General features: G+C 43.0%; 1 protein-coding gene across 1 annotated transcript in view; it reads left to right on the top strand.

Moving 5' to 3' along the window:
* The window catches only part of si:dkey-202l22.3 (7 transmembrane receptor domain-containing protein), a 1,146-nt gene extending 817 nt beyond the window's left edge, over positions 1 to 329 (top strand). Inside the window, exon 1 of the mRNA XM_061216338.1 lies at positions 1 to 329. This exon is cut by the window's left edge and continues 817 nt beyond it. Coding sequence (XP_061072322.1) covers positions 1 to 329 — 329 coding nt within the window.
* Positions 330 to 11,937: the final 11,608 nt, after the last annotated feature.

Here is an 11,937-nt window from a genome sequence, read left to right as displayed (position 1 = left end):
TGCCGCTGCAGGTGCTCAACCTCCTGCTGGACCTGGACGGCGAGTTCCGCATCGTGGGCAAGCGCTACGTCAACGTGCTGCAGGTGTGCTGCCACCTGGTGGCCATGAGCTCCGCCTGCTACAACCCCTTCATCTACGCCTCGCTGCACAGCAAGCTGCGGCTGCACCTGCGCGGGTGCCTGCAGCCCCGCCGTCGCCCCCGGCAACCCGGCGGCCTGGTCTCGCGGCACGCCTCCCGCCACAACGCCACCTGCCTCAGCCTGGTGTCCGAGCCGCCGGGGAAGGAGGGCCGCGACGCGTCCCAGACCCGCGTCGACAACTTCCTCTGACACTCCCTCCCCCGAAAATACCCATAACCCCCCCTCCCCCCCAACACTTCCCTGATTGGACGCTTTCCTCGTACTAATCTCTGACGGCTCGGTCCAGACCACCTAATTCCTCGGCCTTGAGCCGTACATTACCAGGGGACACCAGGCCTATTTTGGCTGTCACCGGCCATTGTTCTCCGGTAGAAAGGCTGGCTCGTTAACAGCGAAGCCCACGCGATGTTCATTTCGTAAAATGCTCATATCAATAAAGTGCAAGAGTGAAGTGTGAGGAGTGATGAACAAGTGGTGATGTCTCCACAGGAGCAATCACCTTACGAGCTCTCTCAGCACAGGCAGGATTATAAATAGCGCAGTTAACAGACCTCTGCCTGGAGCCACGGAGAAAGAGCTCTCTCTCAGTAGCTGCCATTATCTCTACAGCTGTGAATTTTCTCATTACACTGATGATGAGGGAAGATTTCACTGTCTCTGGCACATCGATGTCTCAGTGAGCCCTTAAATGCCCGTCGACCCTTAAATACACAGGACCGTGGTCATGGTCGGTAGAGAGACTCTTCTGCCTAAGTGTCACAATCCCAGCATGCTTTGCACTAGCATGTAATTGTCAGGCTTTTGTTAAGGATTACACACCAAAAAATCTGGTTAGCCTGACTTACTGTAGATACAACTTCAAAGGCAACGTGATTCTTTTCCGGGCAAACAGGTTTACGGTCCACTCAAGAGCTTCAAGTTTTCTTTGAGTTCAATACTGTGTTACCTCACTGAAATATGAACTTTATTTGTGATCACAAGCCTCTGAGATTGCAAGAGCACAGTAAAGGAGTGGAGGGAGATTATTTCCTCAATGTCCTTTGAGAGCAGGCGATATTGCTGAGATATCCTTAAATCCCCTTCCCGCACGGCTGCTTGTCCCTGCTGCGACGCCTGTCTGCTCCTACAGAGGTATGAATCACTGAATTATCAGCGGCCATTTTCTGTTTCAGACTCATGCATCCCTTCCTTTTCCCCACCCCATAGAAATGTATTTCAGACTGAATTCTTTTTGGATTGTGTTAGCATGCTTAATGGCTTTACATGGATGTTCGCTACGTGAATATATGATTTGTTTATTGTTATATTTTGGTGTAAGTTACCTTTTAGTGCATTATTGATTGGGGAAGTTGCACTGAGAAAGATCGTCAGCTACAGTACTGTAAATGAAAGTAATGTAATATAGTGTCATAGCACCACAGAATGTAACCTCTTTTAGTTAAAAGGATGTCAGCTAAAAGTCAACAGTTATATTTTTGGTTTTTTGACATCCAGCTGAATCAAAGTTTTGCTGTGTTTGCATTGTGCATCGTGATCTGACTGTCAGCAGTCAGAAGTGACCACTCTCACCACAATCCAAACTGCTCTCCATGGCAACCTGAGGCTGCCTCAAATGCTTTATAAACCTTGTTTTCAGCATCAAAGCTAGCATAGGACAACATGTCCAGCACATCCCTCCATCGACCTGACTTGCACTGTCCAATGCAACTAAGCCAATGACAGCAGCCCATGCATTACAACTTCCATTACACATTAACCACAAAGAAATTCATCTTCATGTTATGAACTTGAAATGTGCTTGATCCACACAAATTGGCTTCTGGAGAAGTGTGCTTCTATGAAGTTGGCTTAGCTGCTAATGCACAGTGAGTAGAGCTGGGTGTCATTTGATGAGACACACATCTTCATTGGCTTCTCATCAGAGGCTGTCCTTGCTTTCATCATTCTGATGTATTTACAGACGCTTGTTAAACAGTGAAGACTTCACAGCAAAATGACTTGTGTTAAATAAACTCCAGCATTGTTCAATCAATTGCAACAAACCCAATATTGACAATATACAGTCATTGAGCACTTTATTGGAACACCTGTACATCTACTTATTCATGCGATTATCTTATCAGACAATTGTGTGGCAGCGGTGGAATGCATACAATCATGCAGACACGGGTCAGGAGCTTCAGTTAATATTCACATCAACCATCAGATTGGGGAAAAATGTGATCTCAGTTATTTCGACCGTGGCATGATTGCTAGTGCCAAACAGGCTGGTTTCAGTATTTCTGTAACTGCTTATCACCAGGGATTTTCTCATACAACAGTCTCTAGAGTTTCTCCTGGGATTTTCATGCACAACAGTCTCTTGAGTTTACTCAGGTGTGAAAAACAAAAAATATCCAGTGAGCGGCAGTTCTGTGGACGGAAATGCCTTGTCAATGTCCAGACTGGTTTGAGCTGACAGAAAGGCTATGGTAACTCAAATAACCACAATTGTGGTGAGCAGAAAAGCATCTCAGAATGCACAACACGTCAAAACCTTGAGGCGGATGGGCTACAACAGCAGAAGACCACGTGGCATACAGATGTTAAGGTCAGAATTGGGCATGAATCCATGGACCCAACCTGCCTTGTGTCAGCAGTCCAGGCTGGTGGCGGTGGTGTAATGGTGCAAGGAATGTTTTCTTGACACACTTTGGGCCCATTAATACCAATCAGTCATCGCTTGAATGCCACAGCCTGTTTGAGTATTGTTGCTGACCATCCCTTCATGGCCACTATGTCCCTATCTTCAGCATGATAATGCACCACGTCACAAAGCAAAAGTAGTCTCAAACTGGTTTCATGAACATGACAATGAGTTTAATGTTCTTCAGTGGCCTTCCCAGTCACCGGATCTGAATTCAATACATGGGATGTGGTACAATGGGAGATTTGCCGCAGGAATGTGCAGCTGGCAAATCAGCAGAAATGCAATCGTGTCAAAATTGAACAGAATCTTAAAGAAATTTTTTCAACATCTTGTGGAATCCATGCCATGAAGAATTTATACTATTTTCAGAGCAAAGGGAGGCCCTACCCTGTATTAGTATAGTGTTTCTAATAAAGTGCTCAGTGAATGTATGTGTATTCTGTTAGAATACACATATATTCACTCTATATCAGAGTTGATTTTACAGCAAATCTATCTGATTAATGTCAGAAAAAATGCAGGAAGTAGAAGAGGGAACTCTAAGTGTCTTTGAGAAGTGGGATAGGTTTAGACAGATTGGATTTAGACAGTGCTGACATATGAATAAATATATATGTACACTGGCACGCATCTTTTTCTCAACATATAATGGATGACTTCCTCTGACTAATGAGCAAGCTGACGATTGTATTTTCACCAACGCTTTTCCATTTTTCAGCAGAATGGAACTATGTTTTGAGGCTAATTACTTGACACTCCTCGACACTCTTGTTTTTGTTACATTTTTCCCACACACTGTCATGACTGAAGTGCATCCTACAATGACAGTATTACTTTCATATCCTCATAAGCATGACATACTGTATGCACCGTGTTTTCGTCATTTTCACATTTGAAACTATGTTATTGTCTCAGCTAAAACATTTTTTAATATTATGGATACTTTTATGAGTATCTTTTATAATGGTTTATGACAAAAGACAATTTGTTTTCAACGATTTCAGTGATCACAGATAAGTGTGCACACACACATACACACACACACACACACACACACACATACACACACACACACACACACACACACACACACACATGTCTGGCCCAGAATACTCTGCTTATTTTCACTGTCATTTGGGGAAAATTGTATATCAAATTTTTTTGTGTAATGTTATTATAGCTGGATAAATGATGGCCCTACTGATCTGTTCTTGATATGTGTTCCTGAATAAAAATGTCATGTTCGGTAATGTCCAGTATGTGTCTTCTGGATTGATTGCCAGCTCAGTACAAAGAGCCTAACATCTTTTACCCGTTTATCAAAAGCAACTGATCCATATTTTTCTGATTGACTTCACTCTGTTTCCACTGTCTCTCTACATCAGTTTCATGCATTCGCTCAATACAGGTGGTGAAATCTATTAATGCGAAAGTACATTATGTCTGGTCTGGATATGAGACATCCGAGGAAGGCTCCGCAGAGACCAAATCAAAACAAATCCAGAAAGAAAATCAGGCGAGAACCAGGCCGGTCCTCACTTGAGCCGATGATGCTAGAGGCTGGAATGAGCGTACATGCTAATTACAGAATTTACAGCCGCCCACTTTGAGACTAATCTGATTTAAGACTCCCGGTGTGGCTTACGCCACAATCCCCCCCCCCACGATAAACACAGAGACACCCGTTCCAGTTAAAGGGCTTTATGCAAATGCTCCTGTTTTCGGCTAATTGGCTGTGGAAATGGATTCCTCGCAGTTGGGTGCTGGCAGGGGCTGGGGATGAGTCCCCGAAAGCTTGGCAGAGACAGAGTGGAATTCTGGGCAGAGACCCCACACCGTCACGGTAACTGTCACCATGGATAAGATACAATTCCTGTCACATTCGTTCAACACCCATCCCCTTATGATACAAAGTAAATTTGCTGCTCAGTGAATTTGCGACAGGAGAGTGCGCTTGTTTTAAACTTCCCTTCTGCCTGTGGTGCAGATTGTTGATTTGCAGGAGACTTACAGTGGTTATCAGGGAACATGTGAGGCCAGCAAGGAGGTCATCACTAGACCGATAACCTACCTTTACACAGTGTTATGTATGGGGGTATGTGGTTCTAGTCTCGCCCTGCAGGTGGAGCCAGGAGGTGTACCCTGCACTGATTGCTAACCCGCCACACCTGCCATAGGCTGGAGTATACAAACTCCTCTCCTTCCTCCACATGCTCTCTCTCTCTCTGTCTTGGCAGCCAGCTCTGCTGCAGCAGGGCCTTCAGCCGCCACCATTTTGTTTTGAGCAGTTCATAGTTCCTGTGTTACAATAAATTTAGTTATTTTCAAACACTTTAACTGGGTCTGTTTCCACTATGTTATATTCCCTGAGCCAGGGTTGTAATATATTGGGGGCTCGTCCAGGGTTTTCCGGAGGCATTGTATGTGTTTTGAATATTTTCCCCTAGATTTTCTGGTTGTTTGTTTAGTGGAGTGCTGAGGCTGCATGGTCTCTTTTCCTCTGCTGAGTATAGTTGCTTTGAGTGCTGTTATTTGAGTAGGGGATCTTCTGGGTTAATTAGGAGTGATCCAGCTGGATTTAAACATTCAGTATAACAAAGCTGTCTCTTTACCTGCTCAAAAAAGATGATCTCCAAGATCTTGAATTTGATGCTAGTAGATGTTGTAATGTCCACCTGTGTATCTTGTCACAAGCCACATCTTGTGACTATAACCCCCACCAATTACATTCTGTTAAAGCTAATACTTCCTTTAATGAATCCTAGGTTCTGTCTGCTGCAATAAGTGATTGCAATGAACAACACAAACTAGACATTTCTTTAGCAGCTTTCAATAACTCTTTGTCATTACCAAACTGCAACTGTTTCAATGTCACTGACGGCTTTACATTATGTTAATATCAATAAGTGTAAAGTTAACCTAAGAAACCACTTATTTGTCCCCAAACAAGTAAACGCCAGTAGGCAGATATCATTACCAAACATTATCCAAAAGCAAAGCAGTTAGCCAGGCAGAGTGGAGCTCTGTGCTGATCACAAGAAGGACTGCCTCTGCTGATTGGCCAGGCCTCAACCCAGACGTGTGAGGGCCTTTAGCATTCTGAGAGAGAAACTGAAAGTTAAAAAATTACACAATCAAGTATTTTGGAGTGAAATGGAAGAAGGCTGTCGTTCTGAATTCTGGATGGCAGAGGGGGTAACAGTGGGGTTCACGCTGCAGGGGGTGTGACGAGCCAGTTTGAAGAGTGCAGAAACACAACCAGTGCGTTCACCAGGTAGACAATGAGTGAATGGATATTGCTGGACCAGAGGAGGGGTTGTTGGGATGGAATCCTGGGAGCGTGTACCTGCACAACGGGGCAGCAGAGGTTGATGAGGGGAGGGGTATTGTTTGGGGAGAGGGTCATCAAGGTGAAGATTTACAAGGTGTTGGAGAACTTTATTGCGAAGGAATTGCAGATTTCAGCATGCTCCTATACACTCAACTCAATTTTTTTACGTTATTACAAATAAATACCTAATAAAGTGCTCAGTGAGTGTATATGCTCCTGTTAAAAAGTGACTTTGTGGGGTTGAGCAGCGAGGAGAAAAGTGGCGATCGGTTTTCCTAGGTTACAGAATGAATTACACACTCTCAGAAATGTGATTTTGCTCGGAGAGGTCGTCATTGCAGCTCTGATGGCAAGGGGACAGAGAGAATGAAGTGCTGAAGAAACAGGAGAGTGTGGCTGCAGTATCCACACGCACCTCAGTATCAGTAAATACACGTAGCTGGGAGAGGGATTGCAGAAACGGGAGAGTTGTAGTGACAGCTAAGAAGAGGCTGGAGATGGAAAGCTTGCAGAGAGTGTGTTAGAGGTGATTGTAAGAGTGGATGAGGAGCGGTTTCTCATTGTGCTCAGGTGCAGCTGGTTTTCTGTGCTGCGGGTTGCCATAACCCTAACCCTCACATCTAAATCTAACTCCTAATCCTAATCCCTAACCCTAACCCCTAATAATCCTAACACTGGGGATGGTCTTGTTTTCTCATGGATGCTTTGTGTGCCTCCACTTTGACCACTTTATTTTCTTTTTGCTTTTATTGTCAGTTATTGCCTCACTCTTGTGTCTATTCACGCGTGTGAATCTGCATTGATTGTGTTTTGTGACTTTGCCTCCTGAAGTTGCCTCCTGATGCCGATGCTATTTGTCTGTCAGCTATTTTTCACCTCTTTGTTGCTTATCTGTCCTTTACTTATTTGCATTGTGTGTGTGTGTGTGTGTGTGTGTGTGGCATTTATTTTAGCTTTTTTCTAATCACCTGGTAACCCCCCCTCTTCACTTCTGCTTTTTATTTTTACAGTTCAAAGAGCAAATTATTATTAGTGTGGTTGCTTTAGCAACCCATTGCCTGTTATTTTGCATACAGTACTTGCATTTATTATTCTTATTTTCATTCCTCCTAAATGTATGCCAATGCCATTCCAACTTAATAATATTCAGCTTGGCTCAAAGCAGGTTGCTCGTGTAAGGCTTTTTTTAAATACCAAATTCAATGATCGACAGAGCAACCTGTTAGATCAACCTTTATCAAAAATCCACAACTCACAACAATTACAATTAAGAATTGTATTATGTTACAACAAACTATTCAATGTTTAGGGGTCAACTACCTTAAATAAATAATGCTATAAACATGGACAGTCACTAAATAAAGGAATGAAAGGGGGAGGGGCGGGGTGGCTGTGCTTGATTGGCAATATGTAATTTGCAATATGAAAGTTGTGTTTAGGAGACTTTAAGACATTTGTACATGATGAATAGTTTACACTTTAGATGCAAAAAGCTTTGTAAATGATTCATCAATATATTTAGAGACTGTTGTTGTTATTAATAGGCAAAATAGCCTATGGCTTGTCTTCAAGCAGATGTGTCGCCATTATTAGGAACACTGTACCCCTACTTATTCATGTGACTCTAATCAGCCAATTGGTTGGCAGCAGTGGATAAAATGCATAAAATCATGCAGATACAGGTCAGAGTTTCAGCTAATGTTCTCATCGATCATCACAATGGGGCAAAATGTGATCTCAGTCATTTTGACTGTGTGTGATTGTTGGTGCCAGACAGGGCTGCTCTCCTGGGATTTTCACACATGACAGTGAAGCAAATAATCACGCATTACAACAGTGGTATGCAGAAGAGCATCTCTGAACAGACCTCTGAGTGGATAGGCTACAGCAGCAGAATATTTAATAAGTCTAAAAAATAAATATATACAAGTCTAATAACTTCATAATAAAGTGCTCACTGAGAAAATTATACATACAGTTGCAACCGTTTCTAAACAGTGATTGGAGGACTGCTACGTCAATCAGACATGGTTAAATTGGTAACCTATTTTATTTTCCCCCAAGATATATATTCCGAGATCACTATACAGCATCAGTAGTACTAACATCCACCCCCTCTATCTCTACCATTTTATTGGTTTTGAAGGTTAATTTTCTCAGCACTAGTGCCACAGCTCTTAAATGTTGCAGAAGCTCACCACGCAGGCAATCGAGGCTCTTAATTTTGGCCTGGAGTCCATGATTACCGGGTACTTTGCTCTATTTTTCCGAGCCACTCTTACCCCTCTTCGTGGGTGAACCTCAGCAAACTGTAACCATGACAGCCAGCCGCCATTACCCAGTGCTAGCATTAGCGCAGCGCACTTGTGTGCGAGTGGCCTTTTCATCAGGCCTCAACCCGGCCTTTTTTATTGACTTTACCAGCAGGGTAGGTGGCCTCATTGTGTGAGGCCGTAGTCAGTCATAGCGGCTCAGCTCCATTATGTCCGTTGATGATTCGGCCGAATAAAACACTCTCTCTCCAGCTCCGCCCGGCTCCGCTGAAGGTCACCACAGTGAGCGCTGTGTGACAAATGCATATTTTTACTTCTTTTTTCTCTCTCCCTTTCTGAAACCTAATCAGGCTTTATTGGTTCAGCCTTGGAGCAGAGTAGGTGATAAAAGGCCTCCTAATGTGTGTTTTCATCGCCTGAGGTGTGAAAAATTCACACTGACAATAAAGGTCATATTAGACTGAATACCAGATTGGCTCCTTTGTTTCCCTTATCTCATGCTCTGGTGGTTTTTGTATGTTATTTCAGTCTAACTGCGTGTTTGAGATCGCCTCAGACATTTTTTGTGTGTGATGAAACTGTTTGTCATTTAAACCAAGGAAATACAGTTCAGGTAACTCCACATCAGCTTTGGAGAAATGCGATTCCTCCAAAGGTTTCACTTTTGTATATTACTACAAATATAATGTATTCTCATGTTTGTTCAGAACTATTTAGTCTCACATCTGTAGCCTGAGACCTCTCCATTGAAGGAAAAAAATGGTGTATCATCAACACCAGGGAAAAATGACAAAAAAAAAAGAAGAAAAGCCTCCTCCAGGCTGTCTTGGACATCCCACTCCCAGATGTACTAAAGCTTGCCTAGTTGTCCTCAGATGGAATGTCAGTGTTCCATGAAACCTTTCCTCCCCTGCTCCACGTCTAGGTTGCAACTCTTCATCGGTGCACTCGTGCTTGAATAACATTTGGCAATGCGGCTGAAAAGCATTTTATGTTTCATGATCTGACAAAATGTCTGCTTCAGTTTGCAATTTGTTAGTAGCTTGGCTAACGATATAGGCAAGAGTTTCCACAGCTTATGAGCAGACAGGGAAAGAATTTTTGTATTTATATTTGTGAATAAACATTATGCAAGTAATGAGTCCCAACGTTTAACCTCTGAAAACATCACTGTATAAGCTGCTTTGGAGATATTTTTTTCTGTAAAGCAGAAACCCAGTCTGTTAATACCCCTTCAACTATTGTGAAGTCAGTAGGCCCTGAAACGCTTGTATCCTTCATCACATACAAAACACACACTGGTCTTCAACCTTCCCAAACACTCGCATGTCATCCCCTGCTTACTTCCCTCCACTGGCTACCTGTGATGGCTTACATCAAATTCGAAACATTGGTGCTAGCCTTCCAAGCAGTCAAGGGGTCAGCTTCATTAGACCCCACACGCCTGCCAGACCTCTTTGTTTGGCGACCACAGGCCGCCTGGCGCCTCCCCCCCTCTGAACTTCCACCTCCCGCTCACGACTACTGTCTGTTCTGGCTCCACGCTGGTGGAACAAACTCCCCGCCCGCGGAGGTCAGAACAGCAGAATCTCTTGCCATCTTCAAGCGCAGACTGAAGACATAACTCTTCAAGCTGCACCTCTCCCCGTCCCTCCCTACCTCCCTGTAAACATTAACTGTTTTTATGTTTTAACATTTCCCATTTCCCTGTATTTTTTGCTTGTGTATTAGGATGATACCTTGGCTAGTTTTGTTTGGCTTGGTAAGCAGGTATTACTATTTTTTTTTAAATTATAATTTTAATCCGAGGATCCAATAGGCCCTGGTCCTTATCTTTATTGTGCAGCTAGCAGTTGAAATTGTACTTCCCTATAGGGTCTTTCAGCGAACTTATCCCTGGTATGGGTATGCACTTTGTACTTTGTTGTACGTCGCTCTGGATAAGAGCATCTGCCAAATGCCATTAATGTAATGTAATGTAAAAAAACATGTCTGGGCCAATCACAAACAAGCAGTAAAATAATTTTATTATTACACCTCCAGAGCATGAGCTATCACTTTAAGGATTACCACAGTAAAGTATTAAAATGTTAAATTGCCTTGATTGAGTTTTTTATACCTTTGGAGCTCCAGCAAATGGAAATATGAACTGTAATGCAGGACTTTACGCACAAACAGGTGGACGGACGAACAGATAGACAGACAAACAGATAGGTAGGCAGGCAGGCAGGCAGTGAACGGTTCATCTATTATCCATATTGTTATTACATTTTATTTCAGGGGTTATAGTATAAACGTTTCATGCGGTCCTTTTCGAGCTTTCCTGTTGCTTTCCAGCCGATCGGAGCTGGCTGAGGAACGGAGTGAGTCATCGTACATCAGTACCTTACACGCCGGGCACTATCCTCTACTCCTACAGGCCTTTAGTGACGAGCAGAAAGGGAGTACAAGAGATAACAGATGTGTCTGGCCGGAGAAGAGAACAAAGTTACTTTTCCACCTTATAAGTCGGTTGCCCTTGGTACCGACACACACACACAATTGCACAGCCCCTCTGGGAGGGTATGAAGGATAGCTGAAAATAATGGGGGGGGGGGGGGGTGTTTGTATGGTGTACAGCAGGCATACTCTTTCAGCAGAAAAATAAAGACTCCTACCTATAACGGGACATAATGTGTTTTCCTGATTGTATTGCATCACTATTACAAGACGAGGGTGGATTTTTCTCCTGAACCCTAAACCAGCTTTATGCCTGGGTATTTGTGTTGACGAGATCAACACACCACTGAGCCAAACTGTGTACTGCAACATCCTCTCGTCTAAAGTGTTCTTACGAAAAGTTTTGGTAAAAGTTACTTCTTTTTTTTTTTTCTCCCCTCAAGTAAAATAAAATGATGAGGAAGTGCTGATTGTGCAATGCAATGCTAATTTCAAATAAGCTGAAATAGCATAAAACATTACAGGGACTTTGTAAGCACTGCTGCAAGTAAGGCTATGTTGTTGGAAATTTTCCACTTCCATTATTACTGCATACGCTTCTATTTCCGTTTCTATGTCCAGAACGCTAAACTGTACATGTACAACCTCTCTACAGCAACTTTCAGCACTTACATGTTTACAGTAGAGGTTCAACCCAATGAGTCTACCAGCAGACAAGATGCAAACTGCATACAAATTAATCTATTTTAACCCACTCCTTGGGAAACTCAGCAAAACTATAAATTACAATTGTGATGTACATATAATGAGGCTGTAGATCTATCCAAAGTGGCACTTTCTGAGAATTTTTCAGTTTTTCCAGTTGGTGAGCTTTCTTGTTTATAGGTATTGAGACAAGGATATTATTTGATATCTCCAGTAAACCTGTATAAGATCAGCCCAGGGTCTCACAATAAGCTCTGTGGATGTTCCTGCGTAACTGCGGGATTACATTGGGAAAAACATGTTACTGCTGAATTTTTTATGTCAATTTTTGTCCATTTTATCTGGTTGGCCTGCAGCGAA

This window comes from Conger conger, chromosome 13 (assembly GCF_963514075.1).
Source record: "Conger conger chromosome 13, fConCon1.1, whole genome shotgun sequence".
Classification (NCBI taxonomy): domain Eukaryota; kingdom Metazoa; phylum Chordata; class Actinopteri; order Anguilliformes; family Congridae; genus Conger; species Conger conger.
Note: the sequence above shows the minus strand (reverse complement) of the source record. Positions and strands in the feature narration are given on the sequence as shown.